The sequence below is a fragment of the Juglans regia genome, chromosome 5, assembly GCF_001411555.2.
Source record: "Juglans regia cultivar Chandler chromosome 5, Walnut 2.0, whole genome shotgun sequence".
NCBI classification, from domain to species: Eukaryota; Viridiplantae; Streptophyta; class Magnoliopsida; order Fagales; family Juglandaceae; genus Juglans; species Juglans regia.
In genome coordinates, this window is record NC_049905.1 from 2,516,754 (window position 1) to 2,544,193 (window position 27,440).

Genomic DNA, 27,440 nt, shown 5'->3' on the forward strand with positions numbered 1-27,440 from the left:
GATCTTGAACCCATCACCCACCACAAATCTAGTAAGGCTAATTTAAGGTTTGAGTTAATTGTTTTACATCACTTTGCTAGAATTTAAGGTTGAAAGTAATAAATGTCATTCTCTTTGTTTTAAGTGGTGGGGAGTGCCTCCAAGTGTTTTTTTTTTGATTAATTTGAGTATCCAAATTCCCAATTCATTGGTTTGGAACAAATCTAAGAATGTAAATTTTGAGGTTCGATCCTCTTGGGCATCACCCATCACCCATGTGATCACAAGTTTTTTTCCCTTCTGTTGTTTCTTCAATCATGTTTGTACACAACTAGTTATAAAAATGTAGATGTGAGGTTACTGTCATACTGGAGCTGGAAAATGGGATTTCCGAAACAGATATTCATTGAATCAAAAGCTTTTGAGTTGATTAGGGATGGAAAATATTTACATGTCACTGAGAGGAGCTGGAGAGCTGTGAAGGAAATAAGGCTGGGGATGTCCTTGGTATTTTGGGTTGTTAAAGCTTTGGAGGACTGTTTGAAGGGCGAAGGAAGAGAGTTCTATATGGCTCATCGAGATGGAGATAAAGGGTCATTGCGCATAGATGTTCCAACTCCTGCGGCTGTTATATGGATTTAGTGGAGTATGAAGGTGGTGGTAGAAAGAAGTTCATCTTCATCCCAGAGGAGAGGGACGACAAGGGATGGAGGAAGTTGGTGGATGCATTGAGGGAGTCTGGAAGAGAGGGTGGTTACGTGGGCCGCAACAAAGGAGGGGCATTTTAGGTGCTGTCGGTGAAGATGGTGGCGGTGAACCAATTGCACATGCGGTTGTATAGAGAGGTCCTCCAATGGACAAGGGTGTCACTGCCATTACATGAACAAAACAGGAAGGGGGGATGGTCTGACATGCCTATTAGTCTGAGAGTAGGCGTTGGTCCAGGGAGGATTGGTTGTACCGATGGGACAATAGATGTTCAAAGGCCAAATGGTGGTGGAAGGTTTGATGTCGGCTTGATAGAGGATGGCGTGTATAGCCCTCTGCTGGAAATGAAAAAGCAGTTGGACTCTTTGCAAGAGAGGATGGAGAGTTTAATAAGATGCATTGAGGAGAATCAGGAGGTGGGCTTGGGCTTGGGCTTGGGCTGTTTAGATAGTGGATTTGATAAAGAAAAGACAAATGATGGTTTGGGCACAAATGGGCCAGTCAATATGGTTTGTGGTGCGAGTCATTCCAATAGACTTCAGCCAGAGAGAAAAAATAGAGGAAAGACCAAGATGGACCTGGGTTGATGCAATGGGCCTCAACCTGTGGGCCAAAATAAAAGCATAATAGAGGCTGGCCCTATTTTGTTTGGAAGCGGCAGGGTGCTTGTGAGGCAGGCCCATCGATTGGCGAGAACTAGATCACGCTGTCGAAGGGGGTTCCGATGGTCGTGACCTGTACGCCGGCAACACTTGTGCTTGTTTCCGGTAGCACCTATGCCGGACAACCTACGTTGGTACCAACGAAGCCACTGCAAACTCGCACGCCGGTGCCCTTTGAACTGAATGGAGACATGGCGAGTGGGTTTTCAGTTTGTGGGGTGGCACAAACTCAAGTGCCGAAGCTATCTGGGCTGCGTCTCGTCACCACGGCGGAGAAGGCGAAGGTCCAGGAGTCGGAGACCGAAATATTCCAGCGTAGTGCAGATGAGGGGGTGGCAGAGTTGCTGGGAGACCTGGAGCATTGCGAGAGGTCACAAACACCGCTGTCGGAGTCTTCCATCTAGACAGTCGACCGCAGTTCCTTGTTGTCTACTGTTTTGAAGTAGGAAAAATTTTTTCAGCTGAGAAACAGCTATTTGCTCTTACTGAAAGTGCGAAATCAGTGGGTGAAATGGGGGAGGTCGAAATGGAAGGAACGATGGTTTTATTTGAGTCTAACTGGGCGGGGAGATGCAATCGTTGACAACAATGGTGGCTGAAGGGAGGGAGGAGAATGGGAAGGTCAGGTCATTTGAGGAAGAACCTATTCCTTTAAATTCCTTTAATCCCATTGTGTTAGAATGGGTAATTCAGAAAGCAATGGAAATTAAACATTACTTAGGGATTACATGCGAGGGCCTCGAAGCTGAATTTATGGCGTTACTTATAGCCATAGAGGCCGGGAACGAACAATCCAAAGCTGATCTATACATTAATTCAGCTAAAAAAGGGAAAGACTCAAGAGGCTTACGTGGGCTATGAATGATGATGGTGGAGAGAAGAGCGCTAACTGGGAGTGTGTCAAGCAAAGGGCTAAGATAGTTGCTTTATGAAGCCAAAAATAATATAAAGGAATGTAAGGGGGCTGCATGAACATAATAAATAGCTCCAAGTTAGAAACGGCTGCATGAACATAATAAGTAGCTCCAAGTTAGAAACTTACTTCACGAATGGAAGGGGGACATTGTTTGCTTACAGGAGACTAAGGTGCTGTTTGGATAGTGAGTTGAGATAAGATGAGTTGAGATGAAAGTTGAATAAACTATTGTTAGAATATTATTTTTTAATATTATTATTGTTTTGGAATTTAAAAAAATTGAATTGTTTATTATATTTTGTGTGAAAATTTGAGAAAGTTGTAATGATGAGATGAGATGAAACACTTTCATTATCCAAACGGGGCCTAAATTGGAAGTTATCAGAAGAAAACTAGTCCGAAGTTTATGGAGAGAGCAACATATAGGGTGGTCGTACTTGCCATCTAAAGGAGCATTCGGGGGAGTCCTAGTTACGTTCAATAAAAGAGTGGTGGAAATGGTAGAGGAATGTGTTGGTGACTTCACTGTGGCTTGTTCATTTATGAACCTAGAAGACTGTTTCCAATGGGCATTTGCTAGTGTTTATGGCCCAAATATTGACTCGGAGAGAAGACCATTATGGGAAGAATTGGCAGGACTTCTTAGTTGGTGGGAGTTACCAAGTTTCATAGGGGGTGATTTTAACATAACTCGCTACCCAAGCGAGAGGTCGGGTGTGCCCCACATCACTCCCGCCGTGAGGGAGTTTTCTGATTTTATTTTAGAACAAGAGCTTATGGCTATTCCATTAACAGGAGGTACGTTTATTTGGTCCAACAGTCGAGAACTCCCATCTTGGTCGATGACTGATAGGTTCTTGTTAACTCCAGATTGGGAGATACATTATCCATATGTAGTTCAAAAAACTACCCCGTTTATGCTCCGATCACTTCTCCATCATCTTAAACTGTGGCGACATTCAAGGGGGTAGAAGATATTTTAAATTTGAGAATATGTAGCTTAAATTTGACAGTTTTGTAGACAGGGTTAGGCAATGATGGTCTTCTTACAATTTCCAAGGCTCTCCAAGTTTTATAATGGCAAGAAAGTTAAAAGTTTTGAAATATGATATGAAGCAATGGAATGAACAAGGTTTTGGCAATGTGCGCACAATCTATTCGCTAGCACTCTGAAAAGAATCTTATAAACCCCTTTTACAAGGCTAATGGGGCGATAGTCTCTAACGTCAACAGACCTCATTTTTTTGGGAGTGAGTGAGAGGAAGGTAGCATTAGGACTTTTTTCAAATCTAGCATTATTGTGAAACTCTTGAAAGACCTGCATAAGATCTTCTTTGATCACTTCCCAACAATGGATGATCTAAAAGTTTCTTTTTTAAATCATTGATCTTATGGGCAGGGGCCATTGTTTGTAATGGACTAAATGTCCATGATTTTCTCCTTTTGATTGTAAACTCTACCTAGGGCTTCTCATGTATACTCTGTGTACTTGGACTCTGCCTATTTCTATGAATAAAACTTCTTGATTATCCATAAAAAAAAAAAAAATTTTGAGGTTCACCTAAATCCATCAACAGAACCCAAAATGTGAATTCTAGATCCATTGTACTGATGATTTAGGAATTCAAACCACATCCAAAGCAAACAACTAGGTTAATCATTATATGCGTTTAATTGACTTATATTTTTTATCTCATGTAAAGATTTAGAAGTAAACCAAGGTGCATCAAGTGCAATCACAACTTGGTTAAATAAACTGGCCTTGTTCCTAGATTACCAGACATCAGACTAATGAAAGGACCCTATTTCAATGAATGACATGGTGCAATGCTCTACATTTTGTTGCAATTATTTAAATACACATGAATGCTATTCTGGAAAAGAAGGGTAGAAAAGAGTAAGCAGCCTTTTAAAAAATTTAGCAAGTTTGCTAAAAGTTATCTCTAGGAATGTATTTCTTGGCCCTTAGCATTGCTAGACTACTAATGGTATTGGATCTGAAACCTTAGAAATGAGAAAATGATCAAATGTGGAATTACTACTACTTCCTTACAATTGGTTTCATGCTCAGGCCTGGAAACCTTAGAAATGAGAAAATGATCAAATGTGGAATTACTACTACTTCCTTACAATTGGTTTCATGCTCAGGCCTGGAAAAGGAATGAGAGAAAATGTAACCAAAAAATTGCCCTGTTGAGAGATGCCTTCTTGATTGTATGGCTGCACTTGGGAAGATCCTTCCTAAGAAAGCGACACGTCTTGGCGCTTGTTGCGGTGAAAGATTATCTCCCCTTAAGTTTGGTGAGTGGGATGTAAAAAATCATCTTAAAAGTCTTGGCGAATAGATTAAGCATGGTGGTGGAGAAAGTAATATCAAAACCCCAAAATGCCTTTGTTAAGGGGAGGCAAATACTTGATATGGTGCTTGTTGCCAATGAATGTTTGGATAGTCAACTCAAGTCGGGAGAGCCAGGGCTTCTTTGCAAACTAGATATGGAAAAAGGTCTATGTTCGAGTTAATTGGAGCTTCTTACTCTATATGCAAGAGTGATGTGGGTTTGGGGTGAAATGATGCTCATGGATCAAACATTGCATCTCTACTGCACGCTTCTCTATTTTGATTAATGGCACGACAAGCGGTTTCTTTCAAAGCTCGCGGGGATTGAGACGGGGGATCCCTTATCTTTATTACTTTTTGTTTTTGTAATGGAAGCACTTAGCAAAATGATCGGTGTGGTGGAGGGTGGCTTCATATCCGGTTTTTCAGTGGGGGAAGCCAATACTGGCTCTCTCAATATTTCTCACCTCTTATTTGCCAATGATACCCTTGTATTTTGCGAGGCCAACCATGATCATATCCGTGCACTGAAGGCTCTCATTTTATGCTTTGAAGTCGTTTCCGAATTGAAGGAGAACTGGGGCAAATCAGATGTAATTTCGGTGGGCCTAGTGCAAAATGTGGATGGTATGGCTTCTATCTTGGGATGTAAGATATCTCATTTACCACTGAAATATCTTGGCCTCCCATTGGGTGTTCACTACAAATCGTTATCCATTTGGAATGATGTCCTAGAAAAGATGGAGCGGAAACTCGCTAGTTGGAAGCGGATGTACTTATCCAAAGGTGGCAGAGCCACACTCATTAAAAGTACCCTATCCAACCTACCGACATATTTCCTCTTTATTTCCGCTTCCATCACAAGTAGCTTACTGCATGGAGAAAATATAGTGGGATTTCCTATGGGGAGGGATGAATGATGAGTTTAAATTTCATTTGGTAAAAGGGGCCACCGTTTGTTCCCCAACTTATCAAGGAGGCTTGGTAAAATGAGTTTATTACTTTCTGACATAAACAGTAAAAAGAATCCCATACAGTAAAAAAAATTCCTTTGTGATTAAAATAGAATAATCAATAAGTCATTATTAGAATAATATATTTTCACAAAGAAATTGATAATTTTGTGAGTATTGAAGTGCATTTTGGGGTTTTATTAGAAAATTTGAATATATAAATTATTTAAAACAAATCTACAACATAATTCATATACTTATTTATTACAATAATCGAAATTATTATAATTTATAATTAGAATAAAAAATGACGATTTTCTTATATATAGAAAAATAAATAGATATAAATATCTTTTAAAAAAGAGAAATTATAAATTTTGGCCAACAACTTCCCAATATATTTTGGGATTTAAATTATTTCTTAGAATAATAATATCTTTAAGAATAATATCTTTTGAAAAAGAGAGATTATTTTTTAGAATTATAGAGTAATTTTGGCCAACAACTTCCCAATATATTTTGGGATTTAAATTTATTTATGATAGATTTTTTAATTACTAATAAATATTATTTTTTATTAATATATTCATAATTAATACTCAATCATTGGTAGGACCCACCCCTTTATCAAAGATTGCTTCTACACCCCCACATGGGGGATCCCGCCTAGTGTGTTTCCTTTTTTTCTTTTTCTTTTTTTTTTTTCATGCATTTTTTAATCATTTTTAAATATATATTTTTAAAAAAATTCACAATATCAATAAAAAATACTTTTTTAATCATTAAGTAAAAAAAAAGCCAATCAGTTGGGAATACCCAGTTGTGGTTTTAGAATTTTCCTTTATCAAATCCCAAAAAGTCAAAACTATCTCATTTCATCTCACTATCCAAACATACATTTTTTTACAAACTATCTCATCTTAACTAAAAAAATATCACTACTATTTAAAATATCTCATATCATTTCATCTGAACTGTGTATCCAAATTGGGCCTCAAAGTATGGTAGAGCAGGGGGAGGTTGGTGTTCAAATGAGGTGAATGGACCCAATGGGGTGGGGCTTTGGAAGCACATAAGACGTGGATGGAATATCTTTTCTAGTTTTACCCGTTTTGAGGCAAGCGATGGGTCCCGTTCACTATTCTAACGGCACCCCCCAGTGGAGTGTCACATTTCTTAGAGCTGTCCATGGTTGGGAAGTTGACGCAATCTCTTAATTCTACACCCTAGTCTATTCAGTCCCTGTTGGGGGGGGGGGGGTGTGAAGACACTTTTTTGGCGCCCCTCGGCGAAAGGGAAGTTCACAATACGCTCCTTCTACCAATCCATCTCTAAGCATAATGCAAGTCCATTTCCATGGAAGAGCATTTGGAAGACAAAGGCCCCCTTAAAGGCATCATTGTTTTTTTATGGATAGCTTATTTGGGGAAGATCCTCACTATTGACAACCTAAGAAAACGCCGTATCATAGTATTGGATTGGTGTTGTACGTGTAAAAAGAGCGAAGAATCCGTCGATCATCTACTAATGCATTGCGAAATTGCCATGACTTTGTGGAATGACTTTTTTACTAGTGTGGGTGTAGCTTGGGTGATGCCAAGAACGGTGATTGACCTCTTAGCTTCATGGAGAGGTTGAACTTCAAGACACTTCTCAAATTGCTGCAATTTGGAAGATGGTTCCGAAATGTCTACGGTGGCGTCTTTGGAGGGAGAGGAACGAGTGAAACTTTGAAGATCGTGAGCGGTCATTGGATGAAATTAGAATTTTCTTTTTTAACACCTTGTTCCAATGGTTGATTGTAATTGATTTTAATGGCATGACCATTCATGAATTTCTCGTATTGCTAGAACATCACTCCTAGGCGTTGTTCTTGTATATGACCCGTGTACTTGGGCCTTGCCTATTCTTATGATCAATAAAATTTTAGTTACCGGTCAACAAAAAAAAAAAAGAAAAAAGAAAAAAGAAAAGAAAGCGACATGTCATGATGGTATAATTTGTGTTGAATGTGTAAGGGGAGTGCGGAATCAATGTATCATTTGTTACATTGTGATGTAGCTAGCATGTTATCACAAGCTGTTTTCAATTTGTATGGGCTAAATTGGGTGATGCTTAGAAAGGTGGTAGATTTTATAGCATGTTGGCAAGGGTGGTTTGAGAATCAGCACTGTGAGATGTTGCGGAAGATGACCGTGATTGGTTTGACTGCATGGAGGGAAAGAAACAACCTAAGTTTTTGAAGACACCTCAAGGATCACCAAAGATCTCAAGGCTCACTTCTTCAATGCACTATACTGTTGGATTTATGGTTACCTATGTGCCTGTAGCTTCATTTAGCCATGATTTTCTTGTTCTTTTCTCATTCTCTGATTAGGTGTTTTTGTTGTGTACCCCTGTGTACTTAGATCATGTCTCTTTCTCTTTGATTGATCATCAATAAACTCACCTTGCTTATAAAAAACCTAGAGATTGCCAAATGATTTTGTGCATGAATCCGGTCATCTTATTTACTTAAGAAGTCCCAAGCTACCAAGTAAAAGTCACTCTAAGCATGGATAACTGTCAATTGTCAAAGTAATCACTGGTTTATTGATTGGATACAGACTTTAGAATCAAACTAATTTTGTACTAGACTCATGCTACATAAGAGACACTCCACAAATTGAGAGGCTCACACTATTTAATGAAGGGTTATCACGGTGAAATATTGGACATATAGTGGTTGGCAGAAAAATCCCTGAGCAAGCGGACCTTGTTAAAAAAAGAGGCTATTGGGCTTTTGCAACCTAAGACAGAACGAAATAAAAAATAAGCCAATTTCTCTCTGCCATTTGGTTTTCAGTTTCTTTTACTCGATCTGTGTGATGTGGACGTGTTATACGGGTCCCATTTTTAACCAGGTAAAAGACATGCTGCATTTGCACAGTTTCTGTTGTTCTTTGTCATCAAGGAATTTTGTGAATTCATAAGATGATGGTGATAATTTGATCCAGTATGTCTCTGTATTTATTTATTGATTTGATGTTTATTTGTTTAGATTTTTGGTGCAAACTAACTGATAAAGCTTGCATATCTTGGCACTAGTTTGATTCCTTAAGAAAATAATAGTTTTATGTGTATTTTGTTTGATTGATCCCCATTATGCAGTCTTCAGACATATCTTTGCTAGTAATCATTAAAATTTATATTTTTCATGGCTATTTAGAGGAGGGTTTCAAAACTTGATGGCCTGTATAAACCCCAGTTGAAAATTTTGTAAACAATCACTTGCTTCAATTTTTTTTTGGAAAATTTTGTTTGTTGATAGTTTGCTTAGTTAGTAAGTGGTTCATGAATGATATCCAAATTCATTGGAATGAGTTGTTTTGAGGTTCATATTTTCGTTGAATTTTTTCAATGGATTATTCACTGATATAGTCTTTTTCTCCATGGCAGTTTGTTGAATATGGAATTGAGGGCAGCATTATTCTGCTTCAAACATGCATTGATCACCTGAGCTTTTACATCACAGACTCAAAGGACATGCAGCTGGATTCAGTTGTTGCATCAATTTTTAAATACTTGTTGGACAAACCAAATTTTAGCACAGTGTTTTTTGAGTCGCTAAGGGATACAGATATCAATGAAGGAACCATTGAGAATTTCTCCAATGCACTTCACCTATCTGTATCTGAAAAAATTGGCTTTGGCCTTGCTTTGTCAGATTCTGAAAATCTTGATACCAGGATTTCTGGTAAGTTTAAATTTCAAGTGGAACTGTGGAAGTACCATAACCATGTATACTTGCTTAATTAGTTTCCTTTGCTCTTACTGTTGTATTGCACCTTTTGGTATTGAATGTTTTGCTGTTTTCTAGGCAAAAATTTTTCTATGGCTCAGATTCAGGAATACTGTGCCAATCCTGTTTTGGTGAATTCCTCTGAGCAAATTCAGAATATTGTTATGTTCCTTCAGCGCTCTGAGGGCCTTTCCAAGCATGTAGATTTCTTTATGCAGATGTTATCTTTAGTGAAGTCGAATGAAGTCACCCCATTTGTTTTAAGTCCATTGTTTCCAGATGAATTGCGTGAGGATTATTTTCTGAGGTGACAATCTTTCTCTAATTTTATTGCTCTTGAATGGTTGTGCAGTTGATTAAAAAGCTGTCCTGTCGAATTTTTTGTTTGTTTGTGTTGATACATATCATAGGTATAATAACTTAAGTTGTCACTCCTACAGGAATGTGGATGCGTTCCATGAATCTAGAGAAGATGATTTTGATTCTATTTTAGCAGAAATGGAGAAGGAAATGAGCATGGGAGATATTATAAAGGAACTAGGTTATGGGTGCACCGCAAATTCATCACAGTGCAAAGAGATTTTCTCTTTTTTCTTGCCACTGACTGAGATTACTTTGTCTAAAGTTCTTGGCACAATTGCTCGAACCCAAGCTGGTCTTGATGACAATCAGAACACATTTTCGACTTTTAGCTTGGCTCTGGGTTGCAGCACTTTGTCTGATCTGCCATTGTTGAGCTCCTGGAATATTGATGTTCTCATAGATACAATCAAGCAACTTGTGAGCTAATTTTTGTTCTTTTTGTAGAAGCAATTTTCTTGTTACTATTATAATAATTGCTACTTTGTATGTGTAGCTTCTTTACCTTAGTATTTATGCTGAATACAGGCTCCTGGAACCAATTGGATACGTGTCATTGAAAATATGGACCACGAAGGGTTCTACTTTCCTAATTGGGAGGCATTCTCTTTTTTTATGTCAGTATATAGGCATGTGTGCGAGGTATATTCTTATTACATGTATAGAGTTTTATGCAGAACAGATATGCTGTTAGATGAATATGTGAGTTTCTCATGAGAAACATAATATTTCTAAATCTTTTGATTGAGCTGTGCAGGAGCCATTCCCTCTCCATGCCATTTGTGGGTCTGTTTGGAAGAATGCTGAGGGTCAGCTATCTTTTCTTAAATATGCTATTTCAGCTCCACCAGATGTATTTACGTTTGCCCATTCTGTGAGGCAGCTGGTATGATGCTATATTTATCCAGTTGTTACTTCTCTCGTTAGGTTATCTCTCTTTCATTGACGTGAATATTCGATCATTCTTGCAGTCTTATGTCGATGGTGTGCATAGCCATAAGCTACAATTTGATCACTCGAATTATTCATGGTTGTGTCTTGACCTCTTGGACGTACTATGTCAACTAGCTGAAAGGGGTCACGCCACTTCAGTTCGGTCAATGCTTGAATATCCTATTAAACATTGTCCTGAAGTCTTACTTCTTGGGATGGCACAAATAAATGTAGTATGCTTTACTATTTTTTTATTGTTTCAATTCATTCATTGATGGGTTCCATTATTTTTATGTCTTATCAAAATTATTTTTCTGTATGTTTGTTAATAAATTTTGCATGTGTTATTGCAGACTGCTTATAACCTCCTCCAATATGAAGTGTCTTTCACTATTTTCCCCATTATAGTTAAACATGCCATGGGTAGTGGAATGATTCTTCACCTTTGGCATGTTAACCCCAACTTGGTATTGCGGGGATTTTTAGATTCTCTCAACTACGATCCAGACAACATGACTAGAATATTGGACATCTGCCAAGAGCTAAAGGTAAGGGCTTGTTTGGACACTTGGATTATCTTAGAATTCTGTGAATAGTAGTGAAATGGTCTGTGCATAGTAGTGAAATTGTTTGAGTTAAGATGTTTTATTGAGTTTTGAGAAATGAGAGAGAAAAAGTTGAATAAAAATTTTTAAAGTTAAAAAATTGCTTGGATATAATTTTTAATATTATTTTTTTTTTTGAAATTTGAAAAGTTGTATTGATTATTGTGTTTTGTTTTGAAGTTTGTAAAAGTTGTAATAATCAGGTAATAATTAGATGAAAGAGTAATAATAGACACAATTGTAGAATGTGCAAGCGCCCACAATCCTTTTGAAAAAGAGTGGGGTCCACTATTTAAATTTTTTTTTTTTACGTGTCCCGTATTTACTCACTTTTCTCAGAGGGATTGCGCTGTGCTTGCCTACTCCATGAATGCAAATATCATTTCCCTAAATGAAAAAGTTGTTGATTTGAAATTGAGAAGTGTTTTGTGTTTGAGAAGGAAATTGTGAAAATTTTTGAGAATTTCTCATCTCATCTCATCTCATGTACCAAACGCATCCTAAATGTCGTTGAACTGATGGTTGAAATGCCCTTACTGTTTGCGATTTCCATTGAAAAAGTTAAATGATGGGCTTGTGGCATTACTAAAGAATTTTATTTCCCCTGTTTCCTGTACCCTTCTCTCTTATTCATTTTGCAGATTATATCGGCAGTGTTAGATGCGATTCCTTCTTCTTATGCCATAAGATTGGCAGCGCTTGCCTCAAGAAAAGAATTCGTAGACCTTGAGAAGTGGCTCGGTTATAATTTAAAAACATATAAAGATATTTTCTTTGAGGTAATCTCTGTTTAGCCCAGCATTTGCAATCTTTTAGCAGCGAAGATAACTATATGAATTCCAAGTTTTGGTACATTTTATATGCTCCCTCTATCTCAACACAAGATATCGGTTTCAAATGTAACAATCTTCAGTAATGACCAAGGAGTGCAATAATCAATCTTAAATGCCTTCGCCCTCTATTATGGGTTGGCTAACTTTTTTATGATAAGTAAGAAGACATTTTATTGATACTGAAATAGGCAAAACCTAAGTACATTGGAAGTATACAAGAGAATACAGCTAGTTAGGAAATGGATACAAGGAAATCGTGAAGTCTAACACCATTAAAATCTATAGCAATGGCCCACGTAAATAAGGTCTTCAAGAAAAAACTCTTATAATCTTCCTGTGAGCGCTCCTGATTCTCAAAATCTCGGTCATTCATTTCCTTCGAAACGCACCATAGTGAACAAATGGGAGCCATCTTCCACACAGCTCCAATTTGGGGGATCCCCCCTTAAGCCATCTCCAACTAGCTAGCATATCAACCACCCTCTCAGGCATAACCCTTTCTAATCCCACTGTGCTGAAAAAATCATTTCATGAGGCCCTGGCAAACTCACAATGTAGAAGTATGAATCACTGTTTCGCCTCTATTTTTACACATACAATACCAATCAGTAAGGATAAACCCACGTTTCCTTAGGTAATGGTTGGCTAACATGTAACTACCCGGCGTTTTGAATATGTAGGGGTAGTATGAGAAGACAGTTAAATGCTTTGGCTTCTTTAAATGACACACATATGGGGACATCCCAACAGAAAGAAAGGCACTGATTTTGGGATGGTGGAGATTTGTTGTTGTTATTATTAAAAATTTTCTAGAAATGAGTAAACGACATGATTTGATGTGCATAGTTCAATCTTTCAGGAGTGCCTCAACTTCTTAAAGGAGATTTTTGGCGGATCACATGATTTTTCTGCCAAAACGTTCCATCACTCTGGTGCTGTCTTGAATCTTTATGTGGAGACTAGTTCTACTTTTGTTAAGGTTCTTCTAAAACTCTGTTAATCTGTCTGTCTATATGAACTCTCGCTCTCAACTGTCAGGAACGATTTATCTGCATTTTTTACTGCAGGTTCTTAAAGCTCATGCTGACTTGATTAACTCAAGCCACCTTGCCGAGGAAATGGAAAAGTTGTCTTTAACATTTATGGATTCTAGTCCAAGGTTGCAGAATGGTGGGGCTACAGATTCTTCAACGTCTGATGGATATGCGGATGATATTGAGAGTGAAGCAAACTCTTACTTCCACCAAATGTTTTCTGGTCAGTTGACCATTGATGCAATGGTCCAAATGCTTGCTCAATTCAAGGAATCTTCTGTGATAAGGTGTAATACCTATTGAAGCCTTTTCATCTGGCTATTTGGTATTGTATACTATTCTTGTGTTGTTTGAAACCCTTTCAAGTCTTGAAATCCTACTCTGTCTGTCATCCTACCTCTGTCCCATTAGGGGATGGCAATTTGTCTTCAAGTGTGAGGGCAGGTTTCACACTATGCTTAATAGTCGTTCTATGTTTTATCATTTAGGAAAGCTAAATGGAAAATGGTCTTCTAAGTGGGTTGCTTTGTCTTTGGTGTTTAAATGTGCCAATTTATTATTTTGTAGAATAGTTAGAATCTGTGGAAAGGAGGTTTTAGTTCAAGTCTGCTGATGCCACCTATTTTTTATTTGAATTTTTATATATCTTTTGATTTGTCACAATTGTCTTCTGCACCAACTTACAGGGAACAATCAATTTTTGAGTGCATGGTTGCAAATCTGTTTGAGGAGTACAGATTTTTCCCCAAGTATCCTGAAAGGCAGCTCAAAATTGCTGCAGTTCTGTTTGGTGAGTTTCTTTATAAAATATGCTGATGACTCTTCTCTATAATGACCTTTCCTCCTTTTAGATGGAGAAAAAACTGTATCCTTTTTGGCTGATACCCTCTTTGTAATTTCCCAAGGGAGGCCCAAGCCACATCTGGGCCTATATTCCAAAAGAATTAGTTAACGATACAATTGGAACCCTATTAGAACCACTATAAAGAGCAATAACTTCTTATTCCTAAGCAATGTGGGATCCTATACATCACTTACCCTTATCACCCAGTATGGGGTATCACAATTTTCCCTTCTTAAATTCTTGATGTCCTCGTCAGACTACTCTGTCATACGTGGCGCGGATGGTATTTGATACCATTTGTAATACCCCAAGGAAGGCCCAAATGTGTTTCAAAAGGACTAGTCAATAATACAATTTGAGTCCATATTGGAACCATTATGAAGAGTAATAACTTCTCATTTCTAAGCAATGTGAGATCCCGTACACCACATACCCTTATCGGTTAGTATGGGGTATCACACTCTTATTTTGTTCATACTTTCAACTTAATTATATTTAAACAGCTTGAGTCAATATGCTGCTTGTACAATTTCAAATGTTGGCATCATTTCTTCTTTGGATAGAAATGTTGAAACTCAGGAACAAAACCGTGTTTTGGCCTTTCAAATTTTGCTATGATGATCTGCTCCCCAGTTTTCTGAGGATGTATCGTGACAGATTTAACCTTCTACCGGAGTGTTCAGAACTTGAAGCTTATTTTCCACATATAGCTGTCACTTTTTTGTAGAACAATCTTACTTATCAAAAAGTTTTTAAGAACAACCTGGAAAGTAGAATTTTTTCTTGATATGTGAAGTAAAAGATTATCTTAAAACACTCTCTTTGTCCTAATGGTGACAAAATCAATTACAGCGTTTGAGTTGAATACATTATGAGAAATACCTTGACTGAATACTTAGGTGAATCCTGGGATTAGTTGTAATTAAGGAAACTTTGCATGCCTTTGGCTGATTTGTGACATCAATCTACTTTAGAAGGCTAATTTTAACCTGATATAAATTGTATATGTTTTAGCTTTTGCTATATTAAGGAAACTTCAAACCCCTAGGGGTTGACTCAAGTGGTAAAGGCTTTGGTCTTGGTGGTATGCGGTCCAAGGTCTAAGGTTCGAATCCTCTTGGGTGCAAACAATCTCTAGGGCCATTGGATTGGGGGATTTTCTCCTTGAATTATCTAAAGTGCACTTGCGGGAAACTCCTTGCCAAGGGTATGCACCCCCGGGATTAGTTGGGACGCTATTCTCGGATGCCCGGTGCTAATAAAAAAAAGGCAACTTCATATATTGTTAGAGCCATTACATATCTTCATATTGATTTTTCTTTTGTTTTATTGCCATGGGTCTTAACCATATTTCAGGCTCTGTTATCAAGCACCAGCTTGTGACTCATCTCACTCTAGGGATTGCTCTGCGTGGTGTTTTAGATGCACTACGCAAACCTGCAGATTCAAAAGTTCGTATCATCTCTCTTTAATGGACTTTTCTGTTATTGGTTTTTTAGTATATGATATCAATGGTGGATTATTTTGTTGCAGATGTTCGTGTTTGGGACTCTGGCTTTGGAGCAGTTTGTGGATCGACTGATTGAATGGCCTCAGTATTGCAATCATATCTTACAGATATCCCATTTGCGTGGTACTCATTCAGAACTTGTTGCCTTCATTGAACAGGCTCTTGCCAGGATTTCAGCTGGCCATTCAGACACGGATGGAGGCAGCCATGCTGTTATTAATCACCATGGCTCTAATCAGGCTTCCTTGGGAAATTTGGAGGTAAATAGTGAAGTTTGCCTCTTGAACCGTGCCAAGTGTCTGATGAGACAGAAAACAAATTTAAGTGTCGACTTACAGAATGCATTGACGGATTACTGGCAGCATAGTAAAATATTTCTTGCAAAGTTACAGAAAACAGAGCCTGAAGTCACAATTTGCAAAACTGCTTTTATGAGTTTTAAAATCTGGAGAATGGATTATTTGTAGATGCATTTTCAATCATCCAAACACGTTCAATTCCTCATAATTCATTCTCTAGAATGCACTCTCCCTAGAACGTATTTTCAAAATGAAAACTGAGGGGTCCTTTGAATTAATTAAACCAGTTGTCCTGTGAATTCATATATTTTGAGTAGTTAATATCTTCTTGTTTATATATGCTGGGACACTGTTTCAGTTAAATGGCTCTAGCATCATACAGCCTGGGCAGCAGCTTCCGTCCCCACTGCAGCTTCAACAGAGACATGAAAGTGTCGAGGATCATCATCATAAAGCCGCGGCAGCATCATCTAGTGATGTGAAGCCACTCTTATCTTCTGTAGGGCACTCTTCAGCTGTTAATTTAGGTGATACTTCCACTATTCAAAAGGTAACCCACTTCTCTCTCTCTCTCTCCTCACTCCCTCGTGGGAGGAGGGACTCCAGTGGATCATTTTTATTCCCCTTTCTAGTACTGTTAATCTTATTGCTGAATTGCAGTCACAGCTTGCTGTCAGTGCCCCTTCAATGCTATCTTCCTCATCTGGCTTTGTTCGTCCTTCACGTGCGGTTACTTCTACCAGTAATTCCTTTTACTTACAAAATAATGCTTTTTGAACACGAGGTTTCACTTGCTATTGGTTTTCTTAAATCCTGGATTACTGTATTCATGTACATGTAATGTAATTTTGCAGGGTTTGGCTCTGCTCTGAACATTGAAACACTTGTTGCCGCTGCTGAGAAAAGAGACACTCCCATAGAGGTACTTAATTCCACATTCTGTCATTTTCACTGAAATATGTTGACGTGTGCAAGTCAAATGCATGTTTGGTTGAGTCTTCTCAAAAAAATATATGGCGTCATAACTTAATAATTTCACATCCATTATCACTGATGAAAAAGTCTCACATCCGATATCATAAAATCCTGTTAATATTCATGTAATTCACTTCAACTAAGTTTATATGCTTGGACTAATTTCTGGTACACTGGATATCCCTTGGTTTTGTTTAGCATTTTAGGCTTACGTTAACCCTGAGGGATAGCTCAGCTGGTCCGGTTTTGGGTTTGCTCCCCAATGGTCACCAATTCGAGTCCCTTTAGGGCCACTGGAGGTTTACCTGGTTATTAACTTCAGGGCCCCATGGGATTAGTCGAGGTGCATGCAAGCTGGCCCGGACACTCTCGGTTATTAAAAAAAAAAAAAACATTGTAGGCTTACGTTGATTTAAACAATTTGTACTTTATGTTGACCTGAGCAGAACTATTTATGGCCCTTTTGTTCTGGGGGGAGGAATGCTTGTAATCACTGTCTTCACATTGAGAAAGAGTATTACTTGTTCAAATGGTTGGATGCTCTGAGTCTGTTTTCTAAGGACCATAAATGCTCACTATTGTCACTTAAGTCATTATAGTGGTTCTTCTTTTAGTGACACCTTTCAGTGTCTTAGAAACTGGGCCACCTGGGTGAAGGTAATGTGATATTTATTGACCCCGTTCAATGTTCTTCATTAAATTAATTGTTACAAACTATTTTTCATGATGATTATGTGTTCCTATGGTTGGTGCCATTCTAAGTATTCATGGTGTTTTTTCCTCTTTATATTTTTGAGAGTTCCTGATATACTGTTGCCTAAATGATGTTTAAATCAGTAATTCGTGCCGCTATCTTTATATGGTTTTGTGTTCACCTTTTTCTGCCTGATGCATGACATTGTAGTGAGCAAGCAAAGTCATCTTGGTATTGGTTTCCCACAGTATTTCTCACCACACCCCATATTCCTCTGTTCAGAGGATTTGTTGATCGAGTGCCCCGGGACTATAATTACGGAAAAGGGAACACTGCATGCTGGAAATTTTACGCTTGTTTTAATGTTGTTTTGTTTGTCATGCTATTTGCCCATATGTCTTATTTTTACTTTTTTATTTGTCAATGTTCTGTATACAGGCTCCAGCATCAGAGATTCAAGATAAAATATCTTTTATCATCAATAATATCTCAGTTGCTAATATTGAAGCTAAAGCAAAAGAATTCACTGAAATTTTTAAAGAACAGTGCTATCCCTGGTTTGCGCAATATATGGTTATGAAAAGGTTAGAAACTTTGTGATTTACTCCTTTTTTATGTTAGCATTCATGGAAAAGCACATATTAGAAACATGCATTCACGAACTCTTAATTTTGTGTATGCTAATCATAGCTGATGCTTTTATTTTTGGGAATCCTTGTATAACAGTTACCCTTAGCTTACATTATTGGTAATTGTGTTTATCACTGTCCAGTCCTCTATGAATATCCACCAAAATTTTAACGGGAGGACTTTTAATTGGGTTTTCATGACTTGTCGATGCACACATATATGTGTACACTCGTACATGCATTCACACATATATATACCTTGCTGCTGCCTTTTTACCATCTCCATAAGATTTCCTATCGCTCATTACATTCTGCCTAATTTTATGACAGAGCAAGCATTGAGCCAAATTTTCATGACTTGTATTTGAAGTTTCTGGACAAGGTTAATTCAAAGACTTTGAATAAAGAGATTGTTCAAGCCAGTTATGAGAACTGCAAGGTTAATGTCATATAACTATTTTTCTAATGCATTTGAATAACACAGTGGGATAATGTTTGGTATTTTTTTCCAGGTTCTTTTAGGGTCTGAGCTTATAAAGTCAAGTTCTGAAGAGCGTTCATTGCTTAAAAACTTAGGTAGTTGGCTTGGGAAGCTAACAATTGGGAGAAATCAAGTTTTAAGGGCTCGTGAAATAGATCCTAAATCATTGATTATAGAGGTGATAATTTGACCTATGCTGTCTACTTGAATTTGGTTATGCAACATTAGATTTTTGTTTTTCATCTTTCAAGTGCCCCTTGAGATCATTTATTACATATTTTGTTGTTTGATTTTTGTCTTCTTTCTCTCTCATGGGTCGGTGGGGACAGGCATATGAGAAAGGATTGATGATTGCAGTAATACCATTTACTTCTAAGGTATGGATGTGCTGACAATTGTAGCTTTTGCCCTAAACTTTGGTCTCTCGATCTTAACTGTAAACTTCTCGCTGCTTGCATGGATTTTTAGTATATTTTCACCTTCTAGATAGGTGTCTCTCTTGTATGCCCCTTCTGTACTTGAGTTGCGCTTTTTGTGCTTGTTAGTAAAGAATTATCACTTATAAAAAAAACTATCAACTTCCTGCTGCAGATTCTGGAACCGTGCCAAAGCAGCCTAGCATATCAACCTCCCAATCCTTGGACCATGGGCATTCTTGGGTTACTTTCGGAGATATATTCAATGCTGAACTTGAAAATGAACCTTAAGTTTGACATTGAGGTTGGCATACACCTGAGCCTTCCTGATATAATGGTTCTCGCCTATCTACTTATATCTACCTTATCCTTTTCCCATTTTAGGTCCTATTCAAGAACCTAGGTGTTGATATGAAGGATGTTACACCGACCTCTCTTCTCAAGGATCGAAAAAGGGAAATTGAAGGGAATCCTGATTTTTCTAACAAAGATGTTGGAGCATCCCAACCACAGTTAGTTGCTGAAATGAAATCCGGAATGGTATCTCCAATGAATCAAATTGAGCTACCGCTTGATGTTGGTGGTACATCTAATTCTGGTGGCCCCACACATTTATTATCTCAGGTTTGTTGGTTTTGAGATTTTGAATATTAGTTATGACCCCCCCCCCCCCTTCCTCCTCCCCAGTCCTCTCTTCCTCTTCTATGTATTGTATTTCTGTGTTTGTGTGTTCTGTGCATCCTAAACTCCCAATTAATTCTGTGGGTTCAGTATGCTGCTTCCCTTCATCTCCCTTCTGGTACGTTGATGGAGGATGAAAAGCTATCAGCTTTAGGACTGGCTGATCAGCTCCCCTCTGCTCAAGGACTATTACAAGCCACTCCATCCCAGTCACCTTTCTCCATTAGTCAGGTGTGGTTTCATTTTCTTCCACGGGTTTTGATTAGAATTGATTTTGATTTATTTTGACAAAGTAGCACATCTTTTTTACTAATTAGGTGGTTCGTTTGTTGTTGTAGCTTTCTGCTCCAATACCAAACATTGGAACCCATGTTATTATCAACCAGAAGCTCAGTGCTTTGGGCTTACACCTGCATTTCCAGAGGTTTGAAGCTGAAAATTATCTTTTACTGCCGCTTCAGTACTTTGATTAGTACTCATGACAAGTTCAACTCTGTTATATATTACAGGGCAGTTCCAATTGCGATGGATAGAGCTATTAAAGAGATAGTATCTGGTATTGTTCAGCGCAGTGTATCTATAGCAACTCAAACAACAAAGGAGCTTGTTTTAAAGGTTTGTCTACTCAGCTCAAAAACCTTGTCTCTTTTCTCTCTATCATGCCCCCCATCTGCATCTTTTTTTCGAAGCACCTTCAATTTAAATATTTACTCCCAAAAACCAATGCATCGATTGGTGTTCCATACGCAAACTTGACGACTTTCTTGCATCCTCAGTGGTTGTTGCCACCTCTAACTTTCTGACTTATTTATATTCCACGTATTCTGCTTCCTGTGTCTCCACTGCGGTCAATTTTTTTTGCATGTATTATTATAGATTCTTGTCAAAGTAGTGGTCAATTTTAGTTCCCATAAATCCTCTTTATTCCTTTATCCATAAGAACGAAAAAGAAAGTGAAAACAAATAAAGCATGAGACCACTTGCTGAATCAGCCTATAAGTTCATTTATTGCCAAGCTGAAGAATTAATTTTCAAAAAAATTATTAAGTTGAAAAGTCAGCAGATGATATGTGGTTAGGGTGAAATACCGCTTGAATCTAGAGTTAGCTGGTTCCTGTAATCCTGTTATGGCTGAAATTTCAGTTTTTGCTTCAGTTGTTCTGAACCCTTGCACTTGCTCTTATAAAGACCCTTGTATTTGTTGCATGGAAAAATGTTTTATTTTAGCTTAGAACTCTTGCATGAGCGTCTTTCTTCTTTCAATTTAGAACATTAGAAATATCCCAGCCTTCCCTGGTCTGTTTGGGATCCTCAGATGCCCACATCAGCAAAGCTTCCTAGCTCTATTGTTATATCTATTGGCACTTAATTGAAAATTTGAAAAAATACAATGTAGGATTATGCCATGGAATTGGATGAGACACGCATATTTAATGCAGCACACTTAATGGTTGCAAGTCTGGCTGGAAGTTTAGCTCATGTAACATGCAAGGTAATATTTCATGTAAAATTTCAGAATTTCTTTCCCATTTGGTTTGTTTTGGAAAAAGTATCATTGTTATTTTTGGTGACATAACTTTTTATTAATGATCAGAAAGGTACCATCAAGTACAAAGTTGTATACAGTTGATTTTGTTATACATATCTTTTGGAATGTCTGCTTTTGTTTTGTGGTGTTGACTTTGGTTTGTGGTTTGCTAGGAACCCTTACGTGGTTCAATATCAAGTCAACTGAGGAATTCACTTCAGGGTCTGAATATTGCAAATGAACTTTTAGAACAAGCTGTACAACTTGTTACCAATGACAACCTTGATCTTGGCTGTGCAGTCATTGAACAGGCTGCCACTGATAAGGTTAGCTCTGATGATTAGTATTTTATTTTTTTGGGTGTCTACTTTACCTTGAGGTGGATAGAACCGTTCAAATCTGCTAAAGATTTCTTCTGGCACTGTCTACTCAAGGTGTTCAACTATTGGAGGCAAGATAAGAAGCATCTAATTTTATAGTGTTTCAACTAGAATATTTAAAAAATTTTGAGAATAGAAGACTATTCGCTTTGAAGAAAAAAGCAGTTCGTGTGATGACCTAGAACTGTTAAACAGTTCCAATAGCTGTTCTTTTTGAAGACAATAATTTGATGTCATTCCCACGAAAACGTTTGAGTACGCCTATATATATGAAAATGAAACCTTCGATTACCTACAAAAAAACTTGAAAAGGGAAATTAATTTGAACAACATAAGATCCTTAAAAAATTTATGCCCACCGAGGTTGGAAAATGGGGGCAATGTAAAAGTTGACCCTTTGACATTTTGATGTTAAATGATCTCTGCAGAAGATTCATTTTCATGGTATGGCCCTGTATTTTATTTTTGGAAAGTGCTTGTTTGAACAATGTTAGGTTGTTTTTGACTCGCAACCCACCTAAAGATATTAGGGTGCAAGCTTAAACCTGTAACTAGATGGAATTTGAGCTCATCATCACCAACTCTGCCCTACATGAAATACTTCTGAAGCTTCTCAATGCAATTAGCCACACCAATGGATATAGGGAAAAGTGACAAATGGTAAGTTGGCAGATTGGATAATGTGATTTTGATTTATCTTGCCTTAAATGATGCCCCCAAAAGGAGTCCCTGCGGTCATGGTATCACAAAGGTCAAGATGTCACCCCACAACCAAATTTCTGTGCTTTTTTTAACCCATAAAAAAAATCGTCAATTCAACTTTGTATATATTCTAGGGCATAACCTTTTGTTTCATCAAACAACACTATAACTGACCTAAAGGGGTGGTGTAGTGGTCTTGGGGCGAATGCTATACCCTATGTCCTGGGTTCGAAGCTTCGCATTCACACTCTTGGGGCCATTGGACTGGAGGAATTTCCTCTTGGGCCTATGCATCCCCAGAATTAGTCAGGATTTTGTTCCTAGATGCACGGCGCCTATAAAAAAGAAAGGAACATCACCATAACTTTCTTTCTCTATTACCCCGCTCTTTTTTAGCGGTTCACTTGTGATTATTGGGGAAAGATGGAGTGATTGCGAATTTTTCTTATTTGTTTCAATTAATGGGTTTATTTATGGACCCTTGCTTATTTTAGGCAATACAAACCATTGATGGGGAAATAGCTCAACAACTTGCTTTGAGAAGGAAGCATAGAGAGGGTGTTGGTTCCACATTTTTTGATGCAAACATGTATACACAAGGTTCAATGGGTGTTGTACCAGAGGCCCTCCGCCTTAAATCTGGTCATCTGTCCCTTTCTCAACAGCGAGTTTATGAGGTAGGTACCTACTGGGTTTTTGCACGAAATATAATATGGTGCTGAGAAACATGGTGCTTAAAGTATGTTCTGTTTTTTTTTGGCATTCCCTCTCTGTGTTAGGACTTTGTTCGGCTTCCCTGGCAAAACCAATCTAGCCAGAGTTCACATGCTATGTCTTCAGGTCCTGCTTCATCCGCCAGTACTGGTCTGACTGGTGCATATGGCCCAGCATCTGGACAACTAAATCTTGGCTACTCTTCTAGCACAGGAGGCACAGGATTTGAAGCAGCCTCTAGGGCACAGGAGGAGTCAATGGAATCTAGTTCAGCTCTGCATCTTAGGTGTTTTATCTACATGATGTATGTTGATTTCTTATATTTTCTAAAGTTCTATTGCTAATATGCTTGAATTTCCTTGTAATTATGCAGTGGTTCCTCAATTCACATTGGAGTTGCGGATGCTGTTACCCAGATTAGTTCTGAAAATGATTCTGCCATCGCTTCATTTCCTCTAACTGCTTCAGCCTCTGAGTTGCTTTCATTGGAGTCCTCTGATGTTGCAAAAGTTAGAGATTTAATCTCTTGATGAGGTTTTCTGTTATTGAGGTCTTAATGTCTGTTATTGATGTGTGCTTCTCATTTTTTGCAAGGAATCTGGAGATGCTTCACAGTCATTACCTTCACCAGTCACCACTGAGCGCCTTGGAAGTAGCATATCAGAACCCACACTCGCTACTAGGGATGCATTGGATAAGTACCAGATTGTTGCACAGAAGGTTGCAAAAGAACTCTTCTGCTTTTTTTTCTTTTCCCTTCCGCTTCTTTTTTGCCTTCTCTACAATTTACTTCGCAAGAGTATACTTTTAGTTTTGAACAAAATGGAGCTAGTGACTTGGCCAAAAATAAAAAAAAAATGGAGCTTGTTGTCCCATGTATTATTTTTTCCTGTGGGTTTCTTTCAGTTTTGTTACTTTTACTTGAGAAACACTTGAAAATGTTCTGCTGGCTCCCTGTTTGTACGGTAACACTTTCACTTTTGAACAAAATGGAGCTAGCGGTTCCCTTTATTATTTTTTCTTGGGGGTTTCTTTCAGTTTTGTTACTTCTACTTAAGAAACACTTAAAAATTTTCTGGCTCCCTGTTTTTATGGTTTCAGTTGGAAGCTTTGCTAAATAACGGTGGAAAAGATACTGAAATTCAGGTATGGTTCTCTCTGTCCTCTTGGTATGTACTACCACCATACCATTCATTATCAGTGTTACTGGGGTATCGATTGTGCCTTGTTCCATTTCTCATTCATTATCAGTGTTACATTACTGGGGTATCTATCGTGCATTGTTCCATTTCTCCTACTTGTTTTTCCTAAGTCTTAGATATTTTCTCTTGGTAAGTTTATTTACATTTGAAATTGCATCTTTTGGGGTATACTGATGTTCAGGGAGTCATTGCTGAAGTTCCTGAAATCATAATCCAATGCATTAGTCGAGATGAAGCTGCCTTGGCTGTTGCACAAAAGGTATTCTTCCTTTCATAACAGAACATCTTGGTTTATGCATTTTTTAAATGCGGTATAGCTTGAGCTGTTTTGGTTGCTTTACAATCTTATTTTGGTGTTAATCTACTGCCTTAAATAGCTGTGCAAGGGACCATCTACCTTTGGAGATCTTTTAATGTATATTTTTCTATGATTTGGTTTATATTATGTATTTTTATACAGGTTTTCAGAGGTTTATACGAGAATGGGTCAAATAAGATTCATGTTGGTGCTCATCTTGCAATTCTGACTGCTATTCGTGATGTTTGCAAGCTTGTTTTTAAGGAGCTCACTAGCTGGGTATGTTGTATTGCACCTTTTTCCTATTTCTTAAGATGCATAATATACTTTGAGAAGTCATGTTCTCCTCAGCTTAGTGCTGGTTCCTTTATTTCTTACCACACATGTTCTACTTTAAGTTATGTATTAATTTTGGACAAGCCTGATTTATTTCCAGTGGACTTGTCTTTGCTGATCTCTGTCACATGTTATCCCATGGTTTATGAATTGAGCTTTCCTTGTTGTTTGGGGAACCTAAGAGAATCTTCTTATTATTTTCCTATCTCATAGGGTATTAATGAACTTTGCTTCTATGCTTCCACAAACAGAAGTTTTATTAGGTTGTTGTTAGAGGGAGACCTGTTCTAGATATACTATAATGTCCCTGCTGTTGATACTCCTGTTTCTTGTCATGGTGTATGTGTTCCATCTCTCCATCATAATACAAGTTTACATATTATTCCTCCAGGTTATTTACTCTGATGAGGAACGGAAGTTCAACAAAGATATAACTGTTGGCCTTATTCACAGTGAATTGCTAAACCTTGCCGAGTACAATGTTCACATGGCAAAACTAATTGATGGGGGCAGGAATAGTATGTAAACGGACCTTCAGTTTACATAATTTATGCCGAGTACTACAAATTGATGACTGACTAAATGTATGAATCTGCAGAGGCTGCAACCGATTTTGCAATTTCCCTTCTGCAAACTTTAGTCATCGAAGAATCTAAAGTTATTTCTGAACTACACAATCTTGTTGATGCTTTGGCAAAGGTTTATCTTGGTTTAATTTGTGTAAGTTCAGCCTATGGGGATGTATAAATACATTTTCTTACCAAGTATAATTTGCAGGTTGCTGCAAAGCCTGGGCCTCCTGAGTCACTACAACAGCTGGTTGAGCTTGTGAAGAATCCTGCTGCTGGTGTGGTTGCTATATCTGGTGTTAATGTGGGAAAGGAGGATAAAGCCAGGCAATTAAAGGAAAAAAAGGTCACTGGATATCTCTCGGTACACTGCTGCATGAAGTTTGATAATAATTTCTCCTGATTCTAAAATATTTTCTTTCTGCTGAGACAGGCTTCTGGGTATGCTACTGCCAGCAGGGAGGACTATAATAATGCAGAAACTGTAGAGCCAGATCCTGCTGGTTTTGGTGAGCAGGTACTTGATGTTAAATTCTATATATTTTCAGTGTCAAGAAATGCGGTTGAAGGATGTACAGCTAATGGGCTTGACTAAAAATGCCTGATTTAGCATAATGAAATGGACACATAAATGAAAAAAGGTTATATTGGTGTATTTGACATTTTTTTTATAAGTAATTAATTTTTAGTAAGTGATTTGACAACCCTAATACATTATATTTTTAAAATATGCATTATTTTTTTCATTTTCATTTTTATTGTATCAATGTGTTGATTCCTTTCATTTGGGTTCTCTAAAGGAATGATTTGAGCCTGAAAGATGGTAACTCCGTGTCAAAGTGTGTGATATCCCATATAATAAGGATAAGGGTAGGTGATGTATGAGATCCCACATTGCTTGGAAAGGAAAAGTTCTTGCTCTTTATAAGGTTATAATGGGGCTCCAATTGTATCATTGACTAGTCCTTTTAGAGTATAGGCCATGTGGTTTGGGCCTTCCATTGGGGCGTTGCAAAGTGATCCGCAAATTTTTGCATTTTAGTCACTTATTATTTTAGTTTGACAGTCTCATTTTGATATCATGTAAATTGAAGAGTCTAATGCGAGTGTTAAATCCAAGTTGGATGCTTCGAGGTATACTTTGGAACCTAGGGGAATTAGGTTTAGTTGGACTAAAACCATGTGCACGGAGTTCAAGTTTAACAAATGTTTACTCTTCAGAAAAAAAAAAAAAAAACACACACACACACACACACAAGTAGAATGGGGAGAGGGTAAAACTTAATGGCAAGAGACACTTTGAATTGATGATCAGCATCTTAAATCTATGATTCATGAAGATAGAGACAATATGGAGACCTTACTGTTGGAATCAGTGAACAACTGAACACTTGGGAACTTTTTCAACCCTAGGACGTGAGGAGCTGACATTGAGGTGGTGAATTGATTCTGTCATTAGGAGCTTTTAGGAGTCATCAGCTTGTTGTCCCCGGCTTAGTTTTATTAAGTTAAAGGCAAAATTTAATACAACTGCCATAAGGCTAATTATACTCCGAGTACAAACTATTAGGCTGTTAAGAAGCAAAAAGGACATAGTGAAATGAAAATGTTAGGGTGGAAGGTATATTTCTTGTATACTTTCATATGCACTTGGATTGTGCCTTTTAATGAAGCCGTATTACTTTACAATATATATATATATATGTGTGTGTTAAGGAGGATGACTGGAGTTTTTTTTTTCTTTTTTGGGTGCTATTCAAGTACATGGGGTGTATACAAGAGGAGCAACTAACTAGGTAGGTGAAGAAAAACAGAAGGATAAAAAATCCAAATTTGAAGAAAAATGGGTTGAGCAATTATAAGTCGACTTCCAAGCATATAGAATTTTTAGCACCATGGAACAAAGCTCATTCATTGTTGTCTCACAATCTTCAAAGTTTGCACATCAAGTTCCTTCTACACCATATTATGCAAAAAGGAGCCATCATCTAAACTTCCAAGCAACAATGGCCTACTTCTTAACTTCTTCAGGAAGCCAATAACTCTCGTACCTCGTAGGGGCATCACTAGTCCTCATTAT

General features: G+C 37.8%; 1 protein-coding gene across 1 annotated transcript in view; it reads left to right on the plus strand.

The window, feature by feature from the left end:
- The first annotated feature begins 2,762 nt into the window (after positions 1 to 2,762).
- LOC108990535 (CCR4-NOT transcription complex subunit 1-like) overlaps positions 2,763 to 27,440 on the plus strand; it is a 31,077-nt gene continuing 6,399 nt past the window's right edge. The window contains exons 1-40 of the mRNA XM_035690345.1: positions 2,763 to 3,063; positions 4,979 to 5,196; positions 8,995 to 9,292; positions 9,416 to 9,644; positions 9,778 to 10,117; positions 10,226 to 10,339; positions 10,455 to 10,583; positions 10,669 to 10,860; positions 10,984 to 11,178; positions 11,877 to 12,014; positions 12,928 to 13,047; positions 13,136 to 13,389; positions 13,789 to 13,892; positions 15,303 to 15,397; positions 15,480 to 15,716; positions 16,114 to 16,305; positions 16,416 to 16,497; positions 16,610 to 16,677; positions 17,863 to 18,008; positions 18,384 to 18,492; positions 18,566 to 18,712; positions 18,864 to 18,911; positions 19,126 to 19,254; positions 19,335 to 19,574; positions 19,722 to 19,862; positions 19,970 to 20,055; positions 20,141 to 20,246; positions 21,028 to 21,123; positions 21,333 to 21,485; positions 22,736 to 22,918; positions 23,021 to 23,241; positions 23,329 to 23,464; positions 23,550 to 23,675; positions 24,057 to 24,101; positions 24,339 to 24,416; positions 24,618 to 24,734; positions 25,183 to 25,309; positions 25,390 to 25,490; positions 25,569 to 25,706; positions 25,794 to 25,877. Coding sequence (XP_035546238.1) covers positions 2,763 to 3,063; positions 4,979 to 5,196; positions 8,995 to 9,292; positions 9,416 to 9,644; positions 9,778 to 10,117; positions 10,226 to 10,339; positions 10,455 to 10,583; positions 10,669 to 10,860; positions 10,984 to 11,178; positions 11,877 to 12,014; positions 12,928 to 13,047; positions 13,136 to 13,389; positions 13,789 to 13,892; positions 15,303 to 15,397; positions 15,480 to 15,716; positions 16,114 to 16,305; positions 16,416 to 16,497; positions 16,610 to 16,677; positions 17,863 to 18,008; positions 18,384 to 18,492; positions 18,566 to 18,712; positions 18,864 to 18,911; positions 19,126 to 19,254; positions 19,335 to 19,574; positions 19,722 to 19,862; positions 19,970 to 20,055; positions 20,141 to 20,246; positions 21,028 to 21,123; positions 21,333 to 21,485; positions 22,736 to 22,918; positions 23,021 to 23,241; positions 23,329 to 23,464; positions 23,550 to 23,675; positions 24,057 to 24,101; positions 24,339 to 24,416; positions 24,618 to 24,734; positions 25,183 to 25,309; positions 25,390 to 25,490; positions 25,569 to 25,706; positions 25,794 to 25,877 — 6,063 coding nt within the window. The remainder of the gene's footprint in view (positions 3,064 to 4,978; positions 5,197 to 8,994; positions 9,293 to 9,415; positions 9,645 to 9,777; positions 10,118 to 10,225; positions 10,340 to 10,454; positions 10,584 to 10,668; positions 10,861 to 10,983; positions 11,179 to 11,876; positions 12,015 to 12,927; positions 13,048 to 13,135; positions 13,390 to 13,788; positions 13,893 to 15,302; positions 15,398 to 15,479; positions 15,717 to 16,113; positions 16,306 to 16,415; positions 16,498 to 16,609; positions 16,678 to 17,862; positions 18,009 to 18,383; positions 18,493 to 18,565; positions 18,713 to 18,863; positions 18,912 to 19,125; positions 19,255 to 19,334; positions 19,575 to 19,721; positions 19,863 to 19,969; positions 20,056 to 20,140; positions 20,247 to 21,027; positions 21,124 to 21,332; positions 21,486 to 22,735; positions 22,919 to 23,020; positions 23,242 to 23,328; positions 23,465 to 23,549; positions 23,676 to 24,056; positions 24,102 to 24,338; positions 24,417 to 24,617; positions 24,735 to 25,182; positions 25,310 to 25,389; positions 25,491 to 25,568; positions 25,707 to 25,793; positions 25,878 to 27,440) is intronic.